At 53.6% G+C, this 26,364-nt stretch overlaps 2 protein-coding genes across 7 annotated transcripts; one reads left to right on the top strand and one right to left on the bottom strand.

Moving 5' to 3' along the window:
• STX10 (syntaxin 10) lies at positions 1-10,747 on the top strand. Of its 6 annotated transcripts, XM_079772410.1 has the most exons (9): positions 6-532; positions 777-946; positions 1,105-1,199; positions 1,278-1,340; positions 3,307-3,414; positions 3,495-3,601; positions 3,683-3,777; positions 3,865-3,947; positions 4,005-7,366. In XM_079772410.1, the coding sequence occupies exons 1-8, from the start codon at positions 498-500 to the stop codon at positions 3,939-3,941; spliced, it is 750 nt and encodes a 249-aa protein (XP_079628536.1). In that variant the 5' UTR covers positions 6-497; the 3' UTR covers positions 3,942-3,947; positions 4,005-7,366. The 6 variants fall into 6 exon arrangements, with proteins under 6 accessions (XP_079628537.1, XP_079628541.1, XP_079628536.1 ...); XM_079772411.1 differs by having other exon boundaries at positions 1-532; positions 777-958; positions 1,117-1,199; positions 3,865-7,366; XM_079772414.1 differs by lacking the exons at positions 3,865-3,947; positions 4,005-7,366 and adding an exon at positions 10,609-10,747 and having other exon boundaries at positions 10-532; positions 3,495-3,597.
• NACC1 (nucleus accumbens associated 1) lies at positions 7,730-26,196 on the bottom strand. Its single transcript, XM_079772409.1, has 6 exons — positions 25,973-26,196; positions 10,562-11,467; positions 10,295-10,468; positions 9,652-9,757; positions 9,460-9,557; positions 7,730-8,875 (listed from the first exon to the last, which is right to left on the bottom strand). The coding sequence occupies exons 2-6, from the start codon at positions 11,457-11,459 to the stop codon at positions 8,622-8,624; spliced, it is 1,530 nt and encodes a 509-aa protein (XP_079628535.1). The 5' UTR covers positions 11,460-11,467; positions 25,973-26,196; the 3' UTR covers positions 7,730-8,621.
• Positions 26,197-26,364: the final 168 nt, after the last annotated feature.

Genomic DNA, 26,364 nt, shown 5'->3' with positions numbered 1-26,364 from the left:
CCCAGGATAGGATCCGGGTGCAGGCTCAAGGAGTCCGTTAAAAGGATCTACGAATCGAACGAGCCCCTTCCCCAGCCACAATCTCGTCTGATTTCTGGGAGGTTATTATTATTTACATTGCCGGGAAGGGAAACTGAGGTTGCGCAGCAACCATTCAAGGGGCTGGGTCTCGAACCCAGAGACCCCGAGTTCAGACTCCAGCCTGGTCAGGCAGAACTAGGGGAAGGCGGGGAACGGCGAGGCAAGCGGACGCGAAGGGCGGAGGCATGTGCACAGGAAGCCGCCTCTGCCCACAGCCAAGATGGCCGCGGAGGCGGCGGGAGTTCTGCACTTCCGGCTTTTGAGGCCTCTCTTTCTCTCCTCGTGGTCCGGCTCTCGATGGTGGCCTGGGTCACGTGACGGGGGCGGGGGTGGTGGCGTGCTCTCCCCCGCAGCGAGGAAACCAGCTCTCCAGGCCCGGAAGGGAGGGGGCTCGGTCTCCGACGGGGGGCGGTGACATGTCTCTCGAAGACCCGTTTTTTGTAGTCCGAGGGTGAGTGACAGTGATGGGGGAGGGCAGAGGGTGCTCGGGCCCCGGCCAGCCAGTGCCCGGATGCGGGCCGCAGCGTGCCAAGCGGTCTTGGGGTGCGCGGGTCGGGACCACCCGGTGGCCGAGTGGGAGAGGTACGCAAGATGATGTAGGGGTCCTCTGAGCTCCCCCACTCAGTTGGGGGCGCAGCGGCGGGCGAAAGGCCCGCCTGCCCCCAGACGCGCCGCCGCTGTGCCCCTGCCTGCAGCGAGGTGCAGAAGGCGGTGAACACAGCCCGCGGGCTGTACCAGCGCTGGTGTGAGCTCCTGCAGGAGGGCGCTGCGGTCGGACGCGAGGAGCTGGACTGGACGACCAATGAACTGCGGAATGGCCTGCGCAGCATCGAGTGGGACCTCGAAGACCTGGAGGAGACCATCGATATCCTGGAGGGTTGGAGGGTTGGAGGGCGGCCTGGGAGAGCCCATTGCGGTGGCAGGGGGATCTGGGAGGCTGGACACCAGGGAGGAGTTGAAGGCTTTGAGGCAGATGAGGGGGTTGTGTCTAGCTGTGGCCTTGACTCTTGACTCGGGGCCTACGCATAGTGGAAGCCAACCCAGGCAAATTCAAGCTCCCAGCTGGGGACCTGCAGGAGAGAAAGGTATTCGTGGAGCAGATGCGAGAAGCTGTCCAGGTGAGAGACAGGAGGTTATGATGGGGTAAAGGTGGAGGTTGGGGCGTCTTTACTCTCTGATGCTGTCCTCACCCCCAGGAAATGAAGGACCATATGGTCAGCCCAGCAGCCATAGCCTTCATGGAGAGAAATAATAGAGAGGTAAGGCATCTTGATCTGACCCCAAACATTTTTCAGGGTGAGCCTCTCCTCCGTGTGTGTTTGCTTGTTCCCTGGGAAAGTGTGTCTGTCCCTTATATGTCAGTGCCCATCCTTTTTGTGTGCAGTCCTCTTGGCTGTCTACCTGCCTGCTTTCTGTATGTGTATACCTGAGCCTTCACTGATTGTATAATACTCCCTTCTGCCTTGTCCTGGAGGTCTATACTGGTTTGGGGGGGGGGGGGGTGCGGGTGAGTGGTGTCTGTATACCTATCCTCTTTCTTTGTTCTCTGTGTTTACTGTTTCCAGCATATATGCCTACATTTTCCCTCTGTGTATGCACTTGACCTATCTGAGTGTGTGAACTTGGCCTCTGAGTGTATCTTATCTGCCTTGTGCATGCACACCTTCCCCCCCCGCCGCCCCTCCCCCCGTGGGTGTGCTTGCTTTGTGTGTGTGCCTGCTCATGCCTTTTGTTCAAATGCTCCCTGCTGCCTGTCTGTACACCTTTCCCCTCTATGTTGTATGCCCATTCTTTGTATGTTGTGACACCACCAGCCTCTCCCCATCCCATCATAAGCCCACATGGGATCTGGGAGGGTGGGGGAGCTGAGGCCCACACCAGCTTGGAGTCCTGTAGCAGTGCCTATGTGCTTTCCTGGTGTGCTACCTTGGGGATTAAAGTCCAAATTCTCACACTTGTTTATATGGTAACTAGTGGCCCAGTGCATGAATTCGTGCACATTGAAAGGAAATTAATTAGAAATATTTTAATATCGCTATTCGCCCTTTCTCTATAATAGAAGTGTCAACCAAATTCACGATTGGCAATGACAGATAGAAACACATATGTGTGATTGGTGCTAGCGAGAGTTTTATATGTATCGCGCATGGGCGAGTCAACTTAGCCTTTTATATATATAGAATAAACTTGCTTAATTAGACCTGCTTTCTGATTTAGCTAAACTTTTTCCAGCCCAGTGAAGCACCCCAATTTCTCTTTCAGGTAATTGTCAGGAACACAGCAGTAAATATCAACATGAACAGATTATTGTTGTAGATCATGCAGGGAGAACAAAGGGTGAAATATTTAACTGCAGCAGGGTTTGACTATATTCTGCTCAGTGAGAAAACCTGAAGTCACTTTCAAGGTTCATCATTTCTTCTTTTCAGTCGGTCAAGTTTCTAAGCTTTCTAAATATCCGTTTTCCGGCTAATGAAAAGAAAATAGGATTCCACTGAGTCTCCTATCTACCTACTCCAGGACTTTTGTGAGGATCAAATGAGATGAGGCTCTGGAAACCTGCTTCACAGACATTTGGTTACAGTGTAAAATGTTTCCACCTGGCTATAAAGCAAATTGTGTTCCTGGGCTGAAGAAACTCCAAGGAGGCTAATTGCTAGGGAGAGGGAGCTGGGTGTTGCTATGTGACATCATTACCCGGCGCCCACAGCCACCATTTCCAGGCTGGGCTGTGGGCCACATTTTGCGCCATGGGGTCTTGGCAGCGTCGGCTGCGATTTGGTGGGGTGTCACTCTGAGGTTGCTTTGTGGGCACCAGGTCCGAGGTGCTGTTTCTCTGTAAATGGCCAGTGCGCGTCACTGCAGCTCCTGCGTTGAGCGTCTGCCCCCTGGTGGTCATTGTGCATCATAGCTACCGGTCAGATGGATACTTAGCATATTAGCCTTTTCTATATATAGATAGGTAAGTGTTTTCCATGGATTAATTTTCTCATTCCAACCTCAGTAAACAGGGATTGTAGTTCTCCCCATTTTACAGATGAGGAAACTGGTACACAGGGAGGTCAAGTGGTATGGCCTTGGGGTCTGTCACCTTGCTGTTAAGTGGGTCTGAGGAACCCAGGCCATTGCACTTCAAACACTGCCTTACTAACTACCATCTAAATTTGTGTCTGGCTCTCTGGTCAGTGGGTGTTCTTCCCTGAGCTGTGTTCTGTGCCCCACCAGATGCTAACGGGCAAGCCAACTGCCCAGAAGCCATCCAGTGACCTGCTGGATGCCAGCGTGGTCTCTGTCACCTCTCGCTACATTGAGGAGCAGCAGGCCACACAGCAGGTTTGTGTGGCTGGTCAGTCATGGGCTGGAGGAACTCGGGTCTCCCTGATGACAGCAGTTCTCACCTCTCCAATCTGCAGCTGATCATGGACCAACAGGATCAACAGCTGGAATTGGTGTCTGGAAGCATCCGGGTTCTGAAACACATGTCCGGCCGCGTTGGGGAGGAGCTGGATGAGCAGGGCATGTGAGGCCAGGACCCCCAGGGTGGGCCGGGAGCCTGAGGCCGGCTCACCTTCGAAGGCTTACACCATCTTGGTCTTGGCAGCATGCTGGACACCTTTGCTCATGAGATGGACCACACCCAGTCCCGGATGGATGGGGTCCTCAGGAAGATGGCCAAAGTGTCCCATATGACAAGTGGTGAGTTCTCTGGGGGAGGCAATTTGCGGGGGTGGAGGCATGGGGTGGTTCTGCCTCCCTCATGACTTCTGACCCTCTTACCCCTAGACCGCCGACAGTGGTGTGCAATTGTGGTGCTGTTGGGGGTGCTTCTCCTGGTTCTCATCCTGCTCTTCTCTCTCTGATCCTGGCTCTCCCAGGGGGCTGGTCCCTCAAGCTGGGGGAGCTGGTAGGGCCCTGCCCCCTGGGAGGAGGGTGTCACGTCTGGGGAGCTGTCCCAAGGCTCTTATCGAGAGCCAGTGGGACCCTCAGGGCCCTTGGTTGGAGCCCCCACCACTGGTTCTTTCTCAAGTGCACTTAGGGGGTGGTGGAGGTAGGGGGACCTCAGACACACCCTGTCCCATTTCTATTTCCAGTGCCCCCAAGCCATTTATTCACCCCTGTGCCTTCTACATGTGCCAACTTGGAAATAAAATCCCAGCCTTTTTTATACATATTTAGATCATATGGTATATTGACTCTAAACTTGTGGCTGCTTCCTGAATGGGAACTCTAAACCTCGTTTGCATGCACAGGTGTGTGCGTGTGTGTGCATGTTAGGGATTTCAGTGGCCAGTATTAGGTGCAGAAAAAAGACTATTCTGGTTAATTTCTTGGTTTTCATGATGGATACTTTTATTGCCACTGAAAATTTTAAACCATGAATCTTTCTTGAGCGTTTAAAGTTCAGCCTAAACATCTTTTGCCTGTTCTGTACCCAAAGTAGGTAAATGCCTTAGCCATGGAGCTGAGTGGTCACTTCTGAGGTGCCTCCGAGTAACGCTGGGCTCCACTGCACACCTGGCTTCTAGTTCCCTCTGTGAAGCCACTCCTAACCAGGCAGCGTTTGTAAATTTAGGGGCTTTGCATGGAGCCTTCCTTCCTGAGTATGAAATGATTCCTATATAAGCTGGGTAAACTTGTAAGTGCTGTGAACCTTAGATTATCACCAGATGTTTCCAGCCCCCACATTATTCAGGCGTGGGAACCATGATTCTCACTCACTCATATACACATTCTAGAGTGCTCTTATGTTACGAGGATGTTATTCTATCAGGCCAATTTGTCAAAAGAGAACCAAGCATGTACAGACTCCTTCTTTATGTGATGGTTTGGGTTCTCTTAGCCCATTCTATACTCGGTTCTAAGTCTTTCTGGTGTTAAAAGATGTGCTTCTGGGAGTCAGGTGGCAGCATCACCTCTGAATTTTTGTTGGCAATGCTGTTGGTCCTCAAAACCCCTTGACAGCTGATGCTGGACTTCAGGACTCCAAATGGGCTGGTCTTACTGAGACATACCCAAGCCATCCGGTGAATTGTAGTATAGTTGACGTCTGAACAACACAGGTTTAAACTGTGCAGGCCCATTTATATGCTGATTTTAAAAATAAATACTATAAATGTATATTCTTTATAATTTTCTTAACCTTTTTTGTTGCCTATTGTAAGAATACATTATATGGTACATATACAAAATATGTGCTCATTGACTATATTATCAGTAAGGCTTCTGGTCAACAGTAGGCTTAGTAACATTTTGGGGATGTCAAACGTTATACATGGATTTTTGACTGCAAGGGTCAATGTGAACCATATTAGTCATCCCCATGGACATCATTCCCTTGCATCATGGAAGGAGCTGGCCTGGGCGGGGATGTAGCCTCCTTGTCCACCTCCCAGCAGATTTTTTGTTGACCAATGGGATCCCTCAGATAGGTAACTCACCTTCCCAGGCTGCTTGAAATGACTGAATAAATGGGATCCTAAGGCACTTACATGTCTTTATTTGGCTCCATAGAACTTTTGTCACTTCACATTCTCAGGACTCTACAGCTGGGTTTGCCATCTCAGCCTTTGTGTTGACTCAGAATGGAGGGAGAGGTGTGTCTGGGATGTGCTCCTGGGATGGGGGATGTCAGACCACAGGGCAGCTAGTGGGTCAGCAGCCCATTCAAGGGAGCCTCTACCCTTCTAGCTTTGGAGGGACTCCCATGGGATGCCCATGCAGGGGCCATGTGTGCAGAAACAGCCTTGGGCAGTGTGGTGAGTCTACACATGGGATATAGTCTGAAGGGTGTTGTAAGTGGAACCCGTTGATGGCCTGGGTCTGTACAGTGTTACCATCTGAAAAGAACATGCTGCCCCTCCCCCCATGATGGATCTTCTGTCATGTGACATTTGGCATGACCACTCCCAAGTGCACCCTGAGCGTGAGTTGCATTTGTCAGTGTGAGTCCTGGGCAGTGGGGGTGTTGCTCTGCGGAACGGGAGACCCGTGTGCAGCACCCCTTCCCAGCACTACAACCCCTCTGCCCCAGTGAGTAGCATGCTGCAGGGCTGTTACAAAGGCGTTTAGTTTATTCTCATCAGTGTCACTGATGTTCTCATGTTCACATTTCCCAGTGCGCTCCTCTCCTTACAGTAGTTAATGTGCAATCTCACTTACAGGCTGGGGTGGGGGTGGGGGCTCAGCCCAGAGAAGGGCAGGTGTTGGCACTCCACGTGGACACAGCAGCTGGCCTGTCCTATGGGAACAGGGGCGGCCAGAGGCCTCCAGTCTTTTTTGCGTTGGTGAGTCTCCATTCATGCTCCTTCCTGGCTGCCCAGGTGGGGGTGGGAACCATGCAGCTCAGAGCAGGGCTGGGGGGGAGGGGGGAGGGGAGGAAAAGCAGCAGGCCACCTGAAAGGGCAGGGTGGATGGGTACAGGGGTGGCTCCTGGGGTAAGGCACAACCCTGTCTTTGGCTCTCCTGGTGAGGAATTCCCCCCCCTGCCCCTCAACCCCCCTTCCCCCCCCACCAACACACAGTCCCCTGGAGCCAGGGGCACCTCCTGGGGTTCCTGAAACAAGGGATTCTGCCACCCAACCCAGTGCTGCAGGGGTATGGAGGACAGGGGTGAGCCCTGCCTGGGTACACGGCAGGGAGGGGGCTAGGCAGGTATCTGCCCAGAAAAAGGGTGGGGAGGGAGAGGACACCAGTCCCAGGAGCTGGCCCCCAGCTAAGGCCTGGAAGTGGGGAGTACCTGGAGACTCCTGCTTCCTTTGGGGGCTGGCTGGAACCCCAGCCCACCCCTCTGTGGCCCCTGGAGCCCACCAAGTGACTGGGATATTGTGCTTTGGGATGACGCTGGGGTAGAGTGTCAAGGCCAGGATGAGGGGCAGGGGAGGTGCGACTAAGGTGCTTGTGCTTTAGCTGGGGGTGTCAACTCCCCCCTCATACACTTGCCTCCACCCCCCACACACATACTCGGACCAGAAAGAGGAGTGCCAGGATCACAGCCAGACCGGACACCTCCAACTCCACAAACAGATGCTGGAGGGACCCCCTTCCCACAGGCTGGTGGGGGCTTCAGGGTTGGGGATGGGGCCTCCAAGTCAGATTCCAAGGGTTCATTAGGATAGCCCCACCCATCTCTAGCAAGCTCCTGCCTCTGGAAGCCATGGGCTGTCAGACTCCGGAGAGACCAGAAGTGAGAAGAGAGGTGAGGCAAAAGGCGAGGAAAAGGCTAGACACAAAATGTCAAATGACACCCAGCAGCACAGGGGGATGGGGAGAAAAAAAAAAAAAAGAACCCTCTGGTTCACATGTAAAACAAAAAAAAAAATCACTCACACTGGATGAGGGTAAAAAGAGAGGAATGGTTAGAGAAAATTCAGCAAACAACTGCTAATAAATGCAGTGGGTCCTGCCCTGTCCCCAGGAGCTGGATCTGCCAACAGGCCAAGACCAGGATATCCTTCAAATGTAGTCCAGGCGATAGCTGGCCTGGGGTCCCACCTTGGAAACGTGCACCCATACTCTACATGCATGCACACATTCAGCCTACTCCCGCACCCCTCACCTCATTCTATCTTCCACGGCCCCCAGGGACCAAAGGGCACATCAGACATAGTCCCATTGGTTTGAAAAATAAAAGGAATCTTATACTTCAATATTTCATTAGCTAAAAAAATGTTTTAAAAAGTATGTACAGGGGATGGGAGCTGGGAGCCCTGCCGTGGGATGGGGTGGGGAGGGAGGGAAGGGCAGCAGCCTGCCAGCATGCTCCCCTGGTTCCACTGCCTCTTATCTTCATTTATTTTAAAGCAAAACTTCTCCACATTCACACGCACACACACCTGTGAGCCTCCAAAACCTCTCAGAAACTCTGGGTCTGTATCCCTCACTCAGGACCTGCCCCACTCAGGTCTGACGGGCCTGATGGGGCAAGAGAGGCTGAGTACAGGGTGGGGGAGAGAGAAGGGCGCTGGGCGCACTACCGCCTGCCACCTTAGGCGGGTTTAGGTCAGTCGTGTAATTTCTCTGAGCCTCAGGTTTCCTCAGCTGTCACAAGAGCAGTCCCCACAGCCTCGCCTACCCCAGCCCCAGGTGCAAGGACAGACGGAGGAGACAGGAAGGCGCTTTTGGAAACGTGGAAGCACTGGGAGGTGGTGGCAGGAGGGGTCCTGAGCACCCCGGGGCCCCTGCAAATCCCATGGGGCTGCAGCGAAGGGTGGAGCAGAGGACTGCCCCTAGACTGCCCCTCCCCTGCCTGGCCTGGTTGAGTGGAATGGGAAAACAATTTCTAGGGGTTAGAAGAGGGGGTAGCGAGTACTCCCTGACTGTGCACGAGTGTGTGGGAGAGAGAGAAGGCCACGCAGAGCTCGCACCACTGCCACCCTCTCCCAGCCCACTCGGATTGGGGTCAGGGGTGGGACGGGAGGCCGAAGCATGCAGCACACCCTGCGGGTCCTGGGTAGGGACAGACAGTAGCTCGTGACCAAGATGGTAGGTGGGTGGGTGACGGGAGGGGGAGTGTGACGGCCTCATGGAGGGCTTGGTGGGGGTTACTGGAGGGCCTCGGCTGAGGGGCCAGCCTCGCCATCATGGCTGGCTGTTTCAAAGCTGTGCTCCACGCCCATCATGTCCGGCTCCAGCTTGCCCGTGTCACTGATGAAGGTGGTGTAGGTATCACCCTCAGGCGGCTTCCCCTTGGGAATCCAGCTCTTCCGCACGACGCGGCGGGCGTTGGTGCACATGTCAGCCGCAATGGCATTCATTTCGCTCTCCTTGAAGTTCGGAGCAAAGTTCTGGCAGTAGTCTGTGCGGGGAGAGCGACAGCTCAGGCCTAGGTGGCCCTGTCTCCCACACCGCCAAAAGGCCCTCGGCCATGCCTGTCCTGACTCCCGCACCTCCACCCACAGGACACCGTGGAACCCCTCTTGGAGGTGAGAGAACAGAGGTCTTGCAGAGAGCATGCTAGATCACATTAGCTGGCTCTGTGCTTGACTAAGCTCTGTAACATGTAGGACATATATGGTTTGACAGGGTGGCCCGGTGCTCTTGAAAAATGTGGATTATTTGCAGAATTTAGGAATTAGGAGACTCCTTCCACCAGAGTTCTCTCCTGACAATTGGCTGGGGCTTGGTTGCTTCATAACTACCTTGAGTTTGAAGATCCCCCCACCCTCCCATCGGACACAGGCTTCCCTTCAGTGCCCTGTCCCTGCCCCCCCCCCCCCCCAAGAAATCTCTAAGCAGCATAGCCCTCCTCCCAACAAGCCTAGATTGAACCTCAGATCCTTAACAAACCATACCCACCTATCAAGGCCAACACCAGAGAAAAGGACCATCTGCTCACCCCAGGGCCTACACCAACCCGCCTCCAGAAAGCCAGACACTCACACTTGACAGCATGGAGGACGCGACTGTCCAACGGTTTGCGTCTGGGGTCGTTGGTGGAAGAGCGGATGCCAGTGCCACAGCTGTTAGCCAGTGTGTTCCTGGGGGGAGGTCATGGGGAAGGAGTCAGATCCCCTGTGGTGGTGGGGGTCATGGGACAGCTCCCTACTCCCCGGGCTTTGGCAAGGGCCTCACCGGTCAAAGAAGGAGGCCAGGAGGCGCCGCAGCAGGACCTTGTGCCGTGTGCCTGCACTGACATGGCAGTTCATGAGCTGTGCCCTCGTGATGTACACATTGGTGCCTAGAGGGAGGAGATGGAGGGTAGTCAGGCCCTAAACTGCCACATTCCCCATGTGTCCAGGCCCACTTCTCGGAGCTCCAGAGACCCTCTCCAACAACTCACCCCAGGGCAGCCTCATCAGCGCTCAGAAAAGGACAGATGTGGTACCACTGCCCATGGGGCACCTACAATGTGCCAGGCCCACCTAGTACATGTGTAGCTTTTGTCAGCACAACCAGCTAGGAGTTAGAACAGGCAGCAGAGGCTTGCACCCAGGCACACTGATTCCGTGCCAAATTCTTAACCATTCAGTAGTTAACCCTCACACCACCCTAAGAAGCCACTCATCCACTGCCTTATGGCCATGATGTCCCCTAATGCTTACATCTGCCTCCAGGGCAAAATCCTAGAGGCCAATCTTTGATGTGTATCAACACAGAGGGGTGTCAGCTGCCCTAGGACAAAGCCAGGGGCTATGCTACAGGCCAGTAGCCCAGAGGGCACCGAGCCAAGGGTGGGGGGAGAGGGGGACTTGGGGAGCAAGTGAGGCCAGCTTACCTGTCACCAGCTCTAGCTTCTCAGAGGGGTCGCCCTCATCATAGAGCTTGGGGTGGCAGCGGTTACCGATCTGGTTGATGAGCTCGGCTGGGAGAGACGCCAAGTCTTGCCGCACCCGGATGCGATTCCGGGATTCAGGGGTCACCTGCTCAGGGAGGGCCTCCACCTTCTCGGCTGTGGGGGCAAGAGAGTGGTATGTGTTGGGGATGGGGGTCATGGGTAGGGGTGGCGATGGCGGGGGGGGGGGGGGGGGAGTTGGCGCCTTACCACTTTGGCCGACATTCATCATGCTATACATGGTGTACATGTTGCAGATCTGCCGGTATTGCTCGTCTGTGCCCTCCTCGCCCGCATCCTCCTCCTCGTCCTCCTCGTTGTGATAGGAGCCTGGGCTGTCGCTAGTATAGGCGCTCGAGGTACCAGGGCTGGTCCGCTCAGACATGCTGGGCCCACTCACCACGCCCCCTGCTGCAGCTGCTGCCGCAGCAGCCAAGGCCTGCTGAGGTGGCCGGTTGGCGGCCAGGTCCAATGTGGAGAACCTGGCCATTTTTCGGCTACCATTGCCACCACTGCTGCCGCCAACCCCGGCCTCCTTCTGGCTGCTGTCCCACAGCCGCTTAGCCACAGGCGTGCACTGCACAGAGTCCGACTCCTGCTGCTCTGTCTTGACACGGGACACCAGGGGCAACGGGGTGCTGCAGGCCGTCCAGCTCGATGTCTGAGCCACAGGGCTCTGGGGCTCGGAAGACGGAGCCTCCTCGGCATGTAGGCCCTGGGAGTCGCAGCTGGGAGAGCTCACCTTGAGGAAGAATTCAGTGCCCTTCTCCATGATCTCCTGGATCTGCAGGAAGCCAGCCGTGTACATGAGCAAGAACTGGTCCCCCATATTCATGCTCAGCCGGCCCGTGTAGCAGAAGCTGAGGATTTGTTGGAAGGACTGGGGCTGCACAGCCGCCGGCAGCTCTACCACAGCGCTCCGGCTGCTGTTGAACAGGTCCCGGAAGTAGGAGCTGCTAGCAGCCAGTACGGCCCGGTGGGCCTTGAAGGCATGGCCTTTGACCACCACCGACACATCACAGTACAGGCCCTGAAGCCGCTGCTCATTCAGGCACTCCAGAATGCTGTTGCCGAAGTTCGGGATCTCCATCTGCAGGGTCTGGGCCATGGTGGCAGCTGTGCAGGGGACAGGGGAAGACAGAGAGATGGGTCAGGTGACATGCTCAGGCCTGTTCTCAGCAGCATCCACATGGTAGGTTTGCTGGGGCCTTAAGAATCGCAGTTGCCTGGCTGGTGTGGCTCAGGGGTTGTGTGTTAACCTATGAACCAGGTCACATGCCAGGTTCCAAGCTCAATCCCCAGTAGGGGGCATGCAGGAGACAGCCAATCAATGATTTTCCTCTCATCATTGATGTTTCTATCTCTCACTCCCTCGCTGAAATCAATAAACAATATATTAAAAAAAAAAAAAAAAAAGAGAATCGCAGGAGCCACTCCTTCCATCCCTTTAGGACAGACTGTCAAATCAGCCATGTCAGCTACAGGACAGGGTGGCCACATGCTGTTTCTTGCAGACAAGGGGGAAAGGCAAACTTACACACAGGTGCTTAAATATGAAATGAGTTAATATAGAGATCAATAATGCATCATTAGTACTCCATGCATAGGGTAACTCTGAAGGGCACTGGCATGGAAACTCCCAGAGGGTCGAGTCACCCCATTTTCCCCAGAGTATTTACAGTGTTGAGCACATGACACTCAACCACTATTTGTTGAATGACTAAATGACAAGAACCCCTGAAATTGCGTAAGAATACCACCAGTCATCAGGGAAATGCAAATCCAAATCACAACAAGTCACTGTTTCATACCCACTAGGTCAGGTAGAAGAAAAAAGACATGTGCTGTCAAGGATGAGAAATTGGAACCCTGCTATACTGCTGGTGGAGATGCAAAGATGTGCAGCTGCCGTGGAAAACCGTCTGGCAGGTCCTCAAATGGGTTAAGCATGTAGGTGCCATACTGCCCAGGAATTCCATTCCTCACAATTATACCCAAGAGAAGTGAAAACATATATCCACAGAAAAAACTGCACATGAATATTCACAGCAGCACAACCCACAATTGCCCAAAGGTGCAAACAATCCAAATGCCCATTAAGTGATGAATGGGTAAACAAAATGTGGTACATCCATACAGTGGAATATTATTCAGCCATAAAAAGGAATGAACCAGTACATGTCATAACTTAGACCAGTAGTCGCCAACTGGTGGTCCGTGAGGTCTGAAAGATTGGCAACCACTGACTTAGACGAAACTGAAAATACTATGCTAAATGCAAGAAGCCAGACAAAAGGACCACATATTATATCCATTTATATGAAATGTCCACAACAAGTAAATTCATAAAGACAGAAAGCAGGTCTAGCCAGTTTGGCTCAGTGGACAGAGTCTTGGCCTGTGGACCAAAAGGTCCCAGGTTTGATTCCAATCAAGGGCACATACCTTGGTTGCAGGTTCCTCCCTAGCCAGGGCCCTGGTCGGGGCACAGAGGCAACCAATTGATGTGTTTCTCTCACATCAATATTTCTGTCTTTCCCTCTCTTCCACTCTGAAAAAAATCAATGGAAAAAGATCCTCAAGTGAGGATTAACAACAACAAAAAAGACAGAAAACAGATCAGTGATTGTCAGGGGCTAGGATGATGGGAGGTTTGGGGAATGAGCAAAGAATACAGGGTGCCATATTGTGATGTATAAGAAATATATCTTTCGCCGAAACCGGTTTGGCTCAGTGGATAGAGCGTTGGCCTGCGGACTCAAGGGTCCCAGGTTCGATTCCGGTCAAGGGCATGTACCTTGGTTGCGGGCACATCCCCAGTAGGGGGTGTGCAAGAGGCAGCTGATCGATGTTTCTGTCTTATCGATGTTTCTAACTCTCTATCCCTCTCTCTTCCTCTCTGTAAAAAATCAATAAAATATTTTTTTTTTAAAAAAAAGAAGAAATATATCTTTGGTCATTCAGATGATCAAAATATGTTATCTTGTATACTGGATCTTCATCCATAATTCCTGACTCACAGCTCTAGCAACACTTGGAATTTCCTAAGTGCTGAGAGGCCTTCTGTTATGTTAAGGAGGTGACTTTTGGAAGCACCGTCGGATGGAAGTTGGTTGCTAAAGGACCCACACGTGTGATTAGAGGGGTGGAACTTCCAGTCCCCCCACCTCTGGGGAGAGAGAGATGAAACCAATCACCAGCAGCCAGTGATGCAACTGGTCAGGCTATTTATGGAGATCTGGAGAGTTGCTTGCCAGGAGAGGGCATGGAAACATGGGATCCCTTCCCCTTACCTAGCCCTATGCAGCTCTTCCATCTGGCTGTTCCTGAGTTATACCCTTTAACAATAAACCAGAGATCTAGTTAAGTGACATGTTTCTCTGAGTTCTGTGAGCAGCTCTAAGAAATTAACTGAGCAAAAAGTTCCTGTGGCCGGTCAGCAGAAGCTTGGTAACCCTGGCCTGGGACTGCTGTCAGAGTGTGTTGGCGGGGCAGTCTTGTGGAACTAAGCCTGTGGACTCTGAAGCAATCGCCAGGTAATGTCAGAACAGAATTGAATTCTCGGACACTTTTTTGGTGTCTGAGAATTGTTTGTTGGTGTGGAAAGCCCAACCTCTACACCCCAAGTGGAATTATTTGAGTCCAAGAACCCAATTTACAGGGTTTCTTCTTGAACTAATGGAAAATGTTCTAAAATTATGATGGATGCATAACTCTGTGACTATGCTAAAAAGTATGGAATTGTACACTTTAAAGGGGCAAACTACATGGCATATGCACCCCTATAAAACTGAAACCATATTCTGGGCAGAACTGGGGATGAGACTTGCCAGGTACATTCTACGGGTCTTTTGAATTTTTAACCTGGTGAATGTATTGCCTATTTGCAAAATTAAACAATATTTTTAAATAAAATGTGTAAAATCAGCCCTAGCTGGTTTGGCTCAGTGGATAGAGTATCTGCCTTCGGACTGAAGGGTCCCAGGTTCGATTTCGGTCAAGGGCACATGCCCAGGTTGTGGGCTCCATCCCAAATAGGGGGCGTGCAGGAGGCAGCCAATCAATGATTCTCTCATCATTGATATTTCTATCTCTCTCTCCCTCCTCTCTGAAATCAATAAAAAAATATTTTTTAAAAAATGTGTAAAATCATACCACACATTTAATTTATGCAAATTAACCCTAAAGTGTTGGGGTAGGAAAGAAATGCAAATTTAAGAATCTGCCTGTGATCTTGCTCATGGAGTTCAACCCCTATCCTGATCGGTGGGGAGACCACTGGGGTTGGGGGCCAGGGACCCCTAAAAAGTATGCACTTCTGAGCCAGAGCCTATTCCGTCAGTGCATATTCCAACCCAGGAGAACTGGTCGCATGGGAAGGGCATGTCCCATACTCTAGGACAGGTGTGGAGAACTCTTTTCCTGCCAAGGGCCACTTGAATATTTATGGAACACCATTCTCGGGCCATACACAATTATCAACTTAAAAATTAGCCTGCTATATCTGGTCAAACATTTAATTAACTCAACCCTAATGTCTTGGCAGGGCCAGACCAAATGATTCCGTGGGTCTTACCTGGCCTGGTTGGATGTTCCCTACCCCTGCTCTAGGGCCAATGATAAAAGGCCACTGAAGGATGACGTGGCTTTAAAAGTACCTCCAGGAGTAAGTATCCCTTCTATAGTGGTCCTGAATAAGCAGGTAGAGAAAAGAAGAGAGGCCCTGAGCAGAGAGGCTGGTGAGAAGGATGAAGAGAAATGACAGGAAAGGAGTGTGTGCAAAGGCCCCGGGGCAGGAACTAACGAGAGCCCCCAGCTAGTGTTCCCTCATTCCCCTGTTAGCTTTCACAGCTAACATTCATAAGCAAGTCCATTCTGACCTGCCTCCATGGGCTGAGCACTGGGACACTGTGGAGACTTGGGCTCTATCTTTTAACACTGAGTTCACTCTGAAAAGGCTGCCTAGAGAATAAAAGCAGCCACAAACCCATGGGCTCAGAGGTGCACTTTGGGGCAAGTTGAGTACTGGTTCCAGAATTGACACACTCCTGGGATCAGGAATTCCCAACCTCTCCTTCTCCATTTGTAAATAGATGCTGATAAGGCCAACATGGTTCTATAAACTCAATCTGAACTCACTGAGTTGCTTCATCTGGCAGAACGGGAGGGAGATGCAGGTGACCGGCATGAGCTCCCCAAATCCTGTTAGTAAACCTCTGGAGAGGATTTCATACTCCCAATACTCAGCTTGGAAAACTGAGGTCATGTGGCAGTTCAGGACTGTTCCGAAGTCATTGGTGAGTAAGTGGTAGGGACAAGATTCAAACCAGGTCTGCCTGGGCACTGCAACCTGTGATTTCCCTAGGCTGTGCCCTCCTCCTCATTGTCATAAAAAATCACTTAGGACAATCACTTAGGCAGAGACAGGAAATCCCATTAGAAAGAAATGCACCTTTCCTGAGCTCAAACAGTGCTGGATGGGCCAGTAGCTGGCCCTGTGTGAGGAGGTAGGGAAAACTGAGGCACCAATGAAGGTAAAGGAGAGCCCCATTCAGATGAGCCCTGACCTACCTTCCCAGGCTGCCAAACAGAAACTGCTCTGAGTACTGGGGCTCAAGTGACCAAGGCCAACGTGTCCAAGGGAGAGAGTGGCTCCTGGCCCCTGGAAAGGTGCTTCAGACCCCCAGCTTGGAAGGCTCACACCCCAAGAGGGAGGACCAAGGCAGGACAGACAAGCCATGAAGTTAGAGGCCCCAGACTTGAGTTCTGATGCTAACCACACTACTCTCTAGCTGTGTGGCCTCAGGCCAGCTCCTCACCTCTCTGTGCCTCAGTTTGTTCACCTGTAAAATGGGGATGCATGCATCTAATCTACCCTGGTGGGCTGCAAGGAGGGCTCTCACAGAGTTCACTTCCTAGTGGGGAGATACAGGGAGAGATTTAATTATAGTTGGGGTGAATGTTACCTAGTAGTCACCCTTAGTGGCAAGGCAAAGGGGTAGGGGAATGACGCATATAGAGCCACAACAGTCCTGGGCAGGAAGGAGGCCAGTGTGGCTGGAGGGCAGCAAAGGGGGACAGGAGGAGCCTTGGCCTAGTGAGGACGAATGTCTTTTGAGAGTGAGTAGTGGGAAGCTCGGAGCAAGGTAGACTAAGGCCCAGACCAACTCTGGAGAATTCCCAGCAGCAATATGGAGACCAGAACACAGGACAAAATACAGAGGTGGTGGTGGCAGCGAAGGAGAGAGGATGGTCAGACTCAGGAGTGAACAGCTGTGGGGAGGGAAGAGAGGGAAGGAGGGGAGGTAAAGATGGGGCCTGCCTTCTCTTTGTGAACCCCCAGTCCCCATGCCAACCTTGGGGTAGGGAATCGGGGTCACAGGAGTCCTCTCATTCCACACTGCAGCAGTCATTGGCTCTGGACAGAGAGCCACTCACGATGTCATCCAATGCTCTGGAATCAGGGGACAGCGTTTTAAGAGCTGTATGTATAGTTCCTTATCCAAGGAGACTGCCCCATGAGGGCAGGCATTCTGGCCAGATTAGTTCATGATCAGCAAATCAGAACAGAGGAAGAGGCTCAATAAATATTTGTAAATGTGTTAAATATGGGGAGGTAGACACAGAGCACCGAGGCAGGAATAGATGAGTCCAGTTTGCGACAGGGCTGCTGATGGGGATTACAGGCAGGGGAAGGGAGGGCTGAAGGGATGCAGCTGTGAATGCTTCTGGGACTTCAGGGGGCATTCTGAGGGATCCCCCTAACTGTACCTAGTGGGCCAGGCACCACTGCAAGCAGTCTCAAAGGGCTCCCCTCTGAGGTGAATGCTAGGACTGCCCTCTTTATGGGTGGGGACTATATCTCAGCCTGGCACCAGCCCAAGCAGCCAGACTTTAGGCCCAGACTCCTCCCTGGGAATTGGTGCAGCTCAGCAACAGGAGTGCAGACAGAACAGAAATGCAGGGAGGAATCTCCCAATATTCTGGCTGAACCCCAACCTCAGAGTGCAGCACCCATGGCAATTAGTGCAAATGGCTCAACGAATCAGTGCCTAGGTCTTGGCAGGTCTGTGGGCTGCAGAGACCTGATGTGACCTGGCTGCCCTTGCAAGGAACAGGTGGGGGGAAGGCCTTAACCTTTTGCACTCGGATGTCGAGTGTGACTCGACACGGTTAGCATCGGTAGCAGCTCGTATGTCGAGCCACACTCGACACGTAGTTTCACCGCGGGGGTGAAATTATAGAGGTTAAAATTACTCTTTGAATGTATCAATAATTTGAAATATAAAAAAATCCAAATAAATAAGTTTGTATGAGAAGAAACTCCAGTTTTTTATTCTACTGCCGCGCTTTGTAAAATCTGGGGTATTAAAAAAATTAAATCCCGAGTAGAATAAAGGAATCGAGAAAAAAGCAAGGGAGTGCAAAGGGTTAAAGGGCTTTGAGATCAATGAGGGGCCAGAGGGGACCCCAGAGACCTACCCCGGGGCTCCCTTCCCAATTCAGTCTGCTGGGCTCAAAAGAAACCACCACCTACATGTGTTCCTGCACGAAGTCCTCACTCACACTGGCCCTGTGAGGGAAGAGCCATAGCCATGATGAGCTCCCAGAGGAAACAGGTCTAAAGCAGCTGGTGCCTGGCCCAGGTCACCTGCTGGCTGGAAAGTGGTGGGATGGAGCCAGGGGTCGTGGTCTCCAAACCACCCAATAATTTTGTCCCCACCAAGCTGAGCCCCTCACCCCAACCTATCTCAGGCCTTAGGCCCACTGCATTGTTCCCTCCACTGGCCAAGCTGTGCATCCTGCCCGGAGTGCCCTTCTCCTGCTACTGCCCACATTTCCTCCTCCACCTCAGCTATACCTGCCCCCCCGCCCCCCCCCGCTCTGTGGGGGGGAGGGTCCTAGAGAGAAAAACCCTCCTCTTTATACTTCCCACCCCCAGCTCCTATGCTCACCTCTGAGAACACAAAATCCCACTCAACTATAAACTCCCCAAGACAGCAAACTATATTTGAATCCTCTCTCCTCACAACTTGGCATGTGTTAAATAGCGGAGAGGGAGGTGGGCACACATCACCAAGGTATTATTCTCCCCAAGCGAGCACACAGAGGAAAGGCCACGTGAGCAGACCAGAACCTGACCGTGCAGCCATCTTGGACTCCCAGCCCCCAGAACTGTGAGAAGGTAAGTGTGTGTTGTTTAAATCTCCTCAATCTATGGTATTTTGTTATGGCTGCCCGAGCTGAGACAGATTCGAAACACCATCTACTCACCCACAACGCGGCCAATGCAACCCCTGGCTTGGACCTCCCATGGGTGCTGGATTTGCACACGGCTCAGATGCCAATTCAGTGTGCCTATAACTGAGCTCCTGTCCCCTCGAGCCTGCTCTGATCGTAGCTCACCAGAAAGTTCCCCACTCAGGTCAACACCCTAGACCCCAGGGAGGGGAGGGGCAGCTCTCAGTCCCACACAAAGAGCCGAGAATCCTCCCAGCATTGCTAGTCCTGGTCCCGACTTGAGCAGGTCTCCCAGAGAGATATGAGGCCATAGCAGGTCTCACTGGGATGTGAGGCCATGACCTCCCACGAGTTACTCAACAAATATTTGCCTAGCACTTGCCCGGGCCAGGAAGTGTCCAGGAGGCTGGCATGGCGGGGGACATGGTCATTCATGCAGAATCACACAGTCAATGTGCTTGCATGCAAGGGACTCTTATCTTGCCCAGAAGAGCTGAGAACTGGGGGCAGGGAGTGGCAATCTAATGAGGCAGTGGTGGGCTGGGGTCTTACCCTCCAGGCACAGGGAAGGCATGCAGAGCCTTGAGGGAGGAGCAGATGTGGTTCTTCCAGAAAGTGAAGGAAGGTGAAGGTTGGCACTAGGTTCAGTCCTCTGCTATGGGCAGAACTGGTGTCCCCCCACCCTAACCCCCAATGTGCTTATACTTGGAGTCAGGATCTGTAGGAGAAAATTAAACAAGGTCACAGAAGTGGGGTCCTAACGCAATAGGACTGGTGTCCGTATAAGAAAAGAGATATTTTTCTCTCCAAGCACACACACAGAGGAAAGGCCATGTGAGCACACCAGAACCCAACCAAACCCGACCTTGTGGCCATCTTGGACTTACAGTCCCTAGAACTGTGAGAAAATAAGTGTCTGTTGAAGCCTCCCCATCTATAGTTATTTTGTTATGGCTGCCTGAAACAGGCTTCAAACACAGCTCTACTCACCCACAACTCTGCCGTGGAGCCCCTGGCCTGGACCTCCCGTGGGTGCTGGATTTGCATACCTCAGATGCCAACTCAATGTGCCTACAACTGAGCTCCCATCCCCCCAAGCCTGCTCTGGCTGTAGCTCTCACCGGAAAGTTCCCCACTCAGGCCAAGACCCTTAGATTCACCTTGGACTCCTGCAAAACCAGTTTTCACCATCTGGGTCCAGAGTAACACCACTAGGGCCCCTACAATGCATATTGGGGCCCTACCTGCTTTTGAGCCTTCTAGAAGGCTGTCCCAAATGGCCACAGCTCTTCATACCCTCCCAGTCACCAATCTCAAATTTCCAAAGACAGATACTGTTCCAAACCCAATTCCTTCGGTCGCTTTTCCTGTTTGGTTTTTCTTCCTCGACACTTCCCACCATCTAGCAAATGTGTTCTTGGTTTTGTGTCAGCTCCACAGGGGCAGGGCGTTTGCCTGTTTCCGGCTGCTTTGTCCTCTGCCCCTAGAACCTGCTGGGCACACAGTGGGTGTTCAATAGTTGTTTGAGGAACAAATGGGATAAATTATTCCCATTAACTCCAACCTGGTTCCCCTTTCCTGGTTCACAATAATGAGACTAAAACAGGAGTGGGACTCGAAAGGGGTCTCTGAGGCTGGGCTCAATGTAACTGAATGTGAACAACTGCTCACATTGCTGCCGGATGAAAACTATGATTCGGGTCAGCCTGGGGTGCACTAGGCTTCAAATGGAACCACTTGTGTGGCTGGTGATTCTCGGGAGTGTGAACTGCCATCTCTTTGGGAAGGGAGCTCCGAGTTCTCCAGCCAGCAGAGGCTGGGGGGACTGTTCTGTGCTTTACCAGGCAAGCTCTAGTAGCCCACTGACATGTGGGCGACTCAATTAAGGGAAACCAACTCCAAGTGTAAGAAGGAACTAAGGCTCCTGGAAAGCCCCATAATCCTTTACCCAGCTCAGCAGGAGGTGGCCAGATCCAGCCATAGCCAGGGGTGAACCCAGAGTCACTGGGACCAAATTAGCTCAGGCAAACGTTTGTTAGGGAAGCACAACATGCTGTCTAACTGTACAGATCCTACTGTTTGGCATCTGTATTTTTTAATGTGCATACAGTGCACATTTAACTCACTTCTTTTTCCCTGAAAAGCAGCCACTAAATCCATGGTGGGGGATAGGATTTGCAATAGTAGCTGGCATTCACATTTGTCCCTACTGTGCACCAGTACCCAGAGAGGGTTCAGAGCGGGTGCTTCAATTATTCCTCTCGCTAGTTCTGGGGGGAGGAAATAAATCTTTCTGTCATTTAAAGATTAGATCAGGAGCCAGAATCACACCGAGGCAGTCTGACTGCTGTCCGAGAATCAGGAGGCTTCTTGACTCCGGCTGGCTGGGCTCATCCTCTGCATGGTCCTGTTGTTCCCCACAGCAGGCAGCTGTGACTAGACTGATTTCAGGGATAGGAAAACTGGGGCTCAGAGAAGCCAGAGTGGGGGAAGGGAAGCAAGGGCAAGCCAAGGCCAGAGCCAGGCTCTTTATCCTTGCTGGGCATGTCCTCTGCAGAAATGGGATCTGCTGCCCATCTGGGGACCCCCCATCTAGGGTTTCAGGTGCCCTCTGAGGGCCAGGTGGGGTGCTGTTCTTTGTTTCCCCAGCTCTTCTCCACTCTTCCTTCACTGCCAACTCCCGGGATCAGCAGTCTAGCCTGCAGCCTCTCCAACTTCCCACTTTCTTCTGGCAGCCCTGGGCAATCTAGCCTCTGCCTGCAGCAGCTCCAGAACCCAGCAGCAGCCCAGCCCCCCCTTGCACTCTGACCACAAGCCCTCCTTTCTGAGCTACAGCCTACTCCCAGTGCATAGTCACACCCAAAGGACAGAAGAGCAGAGGCCAGGCAAAAGCCCTGAGGTGTTATTGCTCCAACACAAAGGAGGCTGGTGGGGCTGAGGGCGGGCGGTTACTGGGATGGGGCTTATTGAAATGCACTTGGACACCACACAGGGCTTGGCAGGGCCTAGGAATGGAGTCTTATTATTATTTTACTAGGCTCAAATATCCCTTACAAAGCTTCCTGCTTAGCATTACACTTCCCTTTCTCTTCACTTCCAGGAACATTTATCTATCTTAGAGCTTGCCCCAACATCAGTTTTCCCAACTTTAAAAGGGGCCAATAGCAGCAGCAGCAACCTTACAAGGCTGTTTCAAGGATTAAACCAACAAAATAACCCACCATGCAGTCAGTGTCCAGTAATGCCAGCTGTTATTGTTAGCTGTGTCCCCTTCTGTCCATCCACCTAGCCCTTGCCAGACTATAAACTCCCTGACAGCAACGGAGTCATCTTATGCCTTTCGCCATCTCCCAAACCTTACGTGATTTCATAACAGGCGGTACTTACAGGGGGCTCCCCTGGTGCCTTCACAGCATCACCTGATCACACCCAGACAGTAACTTCTCACGTAACCCTCACCAGGTGGCCACAGCACTGCTGCTCTTGAGGAGAATAGTTCCATGGTGGGGCTGCCCTGTGCATTATATGAGGTTGAGCAGCACCCTCTGTAACCACTAGAGGCTAGTAGCACTGCCAGACCAGCTGTGACAACAAAACATGTCATCAGATATTTCCCAAGTATCCCCTGAGGGGGCAGAATTGCCCCTGGTGGAGAACCACTGAGATATAGGTATGCCTGCTTGTCCCCACTTTATCAGATGAGGAAACAAAGGGCGTCGAGGTCAAGACTTTTGCCCAAGGGTTTCAAGGCCAAGCCAGGTGGTGCAGGGTAGTGCTAACTCTCTCCACTACGGTATGTTAGTTCATCCTAATCCACCCTGTGCTTAAGTCATGACAGAGTCATGGTCCTCATAGAAGACCTGTGGGTCTCTGAGGACGCTGAGACCTTCACTGAGGAGGCAGCAGGGGAGAAGGGACAATGACCACAACCAAGCACTGGACACAAGACAGCCACCTGCCCAGTTCCACCTCATGGCCCCTGTGGTTCAAAGGGCTGGGGGGTGGGGGGAGGGCAGGGAAAGGGGATGCCATTCTCAGGCGACGGGACCCAGGATCAGAGGCAGGAAGGTGGGTCTGCTTGCTCATGGTAGGCATGAGCAAATTCAAAATGTGCAAAAGTGCTCAGAGCAGCTCGGCACCCAGGAAAGTGGTCAGGAGTAATGAGGATGAGAGAGGACCCAACAGAGGCTCCTGGAAAGCCCCGCATACTTTACCCATCTCACCTCCATGCCTTCAAGACCGGGCAGCTTACCATTGTCTAAATGTAGTAATCCCCACTTCAGCGGGCAGGCCACCTTCTCCATCAGGAGCTTTGGCAATGACACCGATGCATTCCCAGTCAGACCTCACCACACCAAACCCCAATGCTTCATGTTGACCCCAACAATGAGTCCAGCAAAGCCAATCAAAGCTCTCATCTTCTCACAGCCTTGCTCAAGAACCTACTGGGGCTGCCCAATGCCTGGCCAAGGCCCTGGATGCAGGCCAAGGGGGTCTGGACTTGCATCTGGTGTGACGGGGAGACCCAGAAGACCCTGAGGCTGGGTGCTTCCTTTCTGTAAATGGGACTAAGGTCTATCTGTACATTAGGGTCACCCCTTGCTCCTTCCCTCATGAAGATATTCAGAGCACTTGCCAGGAGCCTGGCACATGCTTAATAAAGACTCTCAATGGGCTGTCCGTCTGCCTAGAACATGTCCCTCCTTGCCCCCGCCCCGCGCTGATGATTTATTATTCAAGGCTCAGATCTCCCGAAAGTCTTCCCTGACCATCCTCCTATCTAAAGCTCTTCATCCCCCCCCCCCCGCCCCCAGCACTCACTCATTTCCCCTTGTCTCACTAAGTTCATGTATGTAGGAATAGCAGGAATGCTCTTATTTGTTTGTTGGGTCACCTTCGCTAGAATAAAAGTTGCTGAGAGAGGCTCTAGGATCTGTTACTCAGGGCTGCTCCCCCAGTCCCTAGCAGGGGGTTGGCATCCTAGTGAAATAAAACTGCCCCATGGCCGCCTTTCACCACCCCCACCCCTGATTATGGCCTCCTCTGTTGCCCTAGGTCTGTGCACCCTAAGTCCTCACAGAAAAGCAGTTAGTTACTAAACGTGCCTTCTACAGCTCCAGGTGCAGGCTCAAACCCACCACCCTCTTCTCTGCCACCCACACACCAAGGCCAACTGAGACCCATCTCTGCCCCTGTTCCAGCTGTGTGAGTCAAGGTAACCACCCGTCCAACCAGGCAGGGGAAAGGCCTCTACGTGGGGCTGCTGGCCCAGTTCCCACCCCTCCTAGAACCAGGAGGCTAGCCACAAGATGGGAGGAGGCCAGGGCCCAAATAGAAGGCAGCTCTAGGAATTATGGGGATACTGAGGGAAGGGAAGGAATGAGGGTAACAACCCATCATTAAACCCAGATCTGGCTGATACCAATCGACCCAGCAGTCTGTAGCTTCTGCTTCAGGTGCTAGCTCCCAAGTCAATGTTCTCAGGACACACCGGTAACAGCTTTGCAATTAGCGCCAAGAAAAGGAACAAAAGCTGGGGTGGTCTGACCCGGGACCAAGGTGGGGAAAAGACAAACCAGGAAAGCAAAGCAAAATTCAGCTCTACAGCCCAGCCCCATCCCCACAACCGCCTCCCCCTGGCAGTCCTCAACTCCATCACCTCTAACCTCTTGGCTCCCACATGGGGCATGGGGGATGAGAAAGACTTGGTGTCTGAGAAAGCTTTCCCTTTCCCAACCCCCTGGGACACCATGAAAACTGTACGAAAGGGTATTGACCCATCCCTTGCGATGGCAACAGGAAAGAGAATTTTTGAGGAGGAATCTGGAAGACTGGGGAGCTCCTCCAGTCATGACCCTCAAAGGCCAGCTTAGGGGATTATGGATTTGGGCTCTATTCATGTGACCTGGGATAAGCCAGCCCAAGGCCTGAGCTGACCTGGTGGTGGTGGTGAGCAATTAATGAGCTCACCCGACCAGCACGGGCCTGGTCAGGACATCACCCCAGCAGAGCCCCTGGGTCAGTAACCCCAAGGGCCTGGGCTAGGTAGGGTGCCTGATTTGATTCCCTTCTTGATGACGTGAATTACCCCATCGTAAACCTCCAAGACACAATGAACAAAACTTGATACACTCACCTCCCAGTTCACCTTCAGGGAGCTAGTGCCTGGGAAGCCACCGTATAAGATGGTGGTTGAGGGCCCACCCTCTAAGGTTGAGCCTCAAGGCTCCAGTCACAATTAGGTGGGGAAAGATTCTAGGAACCTTAGATAACTCAGGTGAGGGCAGCTAGGCTGTCTCTCTGCAGGTGTAGGGGGTGGGGGTGTGCAAGGGCCACCCCCATGGTAAACAAGATGCCCGAGCTAGGTGTTCCCAAGCTGCCCACACAAACACCCACCTGGCGGGCTAGCACCTTGGAAGAGCCGGCAGAGGCTTGCCCAAAGGGTAGGTCGGGGACCCAGAGCCTGCTGGGAATGAGGTGTGGGGGAAAAAGAGCACCGCCCCCCTTTGGCCCAGAGCTAACTTATGGCCGGGAAAGGGGGTACATCTTGGCACGTGCCTTTCGACCAACACGAGTGTCTCGGACCTGCCCTCCACATCCCCATTAGCCAAAAGCTCCGCCTCCTCTCCCCACTCCCCAAACTCCTGCAATAGTTCCACAACTTACCTGATCTCCCTGGGATCTGGCCTTTCCCCTTCAACATCTTCCCAACCCTCACCTCAGGTGACTCCCGCCGGCACCTCCGGGATCTCCGATCCACCCGCCGCCCCCAACCCCCATTCCGAACTGACTCCGCCCACGCCCACCATGCCCCACTTCCTGGGCTTCTCCCCAGCCGCCCCCCAAGCCTGTAACCTGACCCACCCACCCCCTCCGGCGACGGTACCTGCAAAGCCCGGCCACGCCCCGACCCCCTCCGGGCCATTTCCCTCCGGCAGCGCCGCCCTCCCCGCCTCCCCGCACTCGGCCGGCCCCCAAGCCCGACTCCTTCCTCCCCTCCCCCTCCGGGCTCCCGGGAGCCTCCTCACTCTATCCCTGGGGCCCTCCAACTTCCCTGCCCCCTCCCCCCCGCACCTGCCCGGCCCGGCTTTGCTCCCCACCCCCCGCCGGGAATGAGGGGCGGAGGTCTGGGCCCCATCCCGCCGTCCCCCCAAGCCCCGCGGCCCGGCCTGGGGCTGGACACTCAAGGCCGCTGGCGGGGGCCAGGTCACCCCGCACTCGCCGGCCCCAGCCGTAAGTGCGGGCTGCGGGCCTGGTTCCTCCTCTCTCAGAGGAGGCCGCCCCAGGCCCTCCCCCTTCAGCCCTCAGCCGGACCTCGGATGCCCTCAGGCCGCCCCGGCGAGAGGAGGCCGGAACCGGGCCTGGAGCGGGTCGCCTCACCTGCGCCGTGGCCGCGCTCCGGGGGCTCCTGGCAGGCTCCGCAGCGGCAGCTGGGGCCGGACCTGGGCCCGGGGCGCACCCCCCTGCGCCGGGGCCTCGGCCTCCGCCTCCGCGGCCTCCGCGGCCTCCGCCTCAGCAGCAGCGGCAGCCGCGGCGGCCATTCATTGTGGGCCAGGCCGCCCCAGCCGAGCGCCGAACCAGCGCAAGCCGCGCCGCCGCCGCCGCCGCCGGGCTAGGGAGGAGCCGCCGCGGCCCCGCCCCCGCCGCGGCCCCGCCCCCTAGGCGAGGTCAGCCGAGCACCGAAGGCGCCCCTTCCCGACTCCGCCTCCTGCCTCAGCCCCTCAGCGCGGCCTCCAGTACCTCGGCTTTGCTTGAGAGTTCGAGTCCCGACC

Source organism: Cnephaeus nilssonii, assembly GCF_951640355.1.
Source record: "Cnephaeus nilssonii genome assembly, chromosome: 5".
Taxonomy (NCBI): Eukaryota; Metazoa; Chordata; class Mammalia; order Chiroptera; family Vespertilionidae; genus Cnephaeus; species Cnephaeus nilssonii.
This window is presented reverse-complemented; position numbering and strand designations above follow the sequence as displayed.

What these genes read in the sequence shown, in the direction of transcription:
- STX10 (XM_079772411.1), top strand. Translation starts at nt 498, where the DNA reads ATGTCTCTCGAAGACCCGTTTTTTGTAGTCCGAGG. An exon ending in CCGTTTTTTGTAGTCCGAGG is followed by an intron (nt 533 to 776) that starts GTGAGTGACAGT and finishes CCCTGCCTGCAG; the next exon opens with CGAGGTGCAGAAGGCGGTGA. An exon ending in GAGCTGGATGAGCAGGGCAT is followed by an intron (nt 3,602 to 3,682) that starts GTGAGGCCAGGA and finishes TGGTCTTGGCAG; the next exon opens with CATGCTGGACACCTTTGCTC.
- NACC1 (XM_079772409.1), bottom strand. Translation starts at nt 11,459, where the DNA reads ATGGCCCAGACCCTGCAGATGGAGATCCCGAACTTCGGCAACAGCATT. An exon ending in GATGAATGTCGGCCAAAGTG is followed by an intron (nt 10,469 to 10,561) that starts GTAAGGCGCCAA and finishes TTGCCCCCACAG; the next exon opens with CCGAGAAGGTGGAGGCCCTC. An exon ending in GAAGCTAGAGCTGGTGACAG is followed by an intron (nt 9,758 to 10,294) that starts GTAAGCTGGCCT and finishes TCCTCCCTCTAG; the next exon opens with GCACCAATGTGTACATCACG.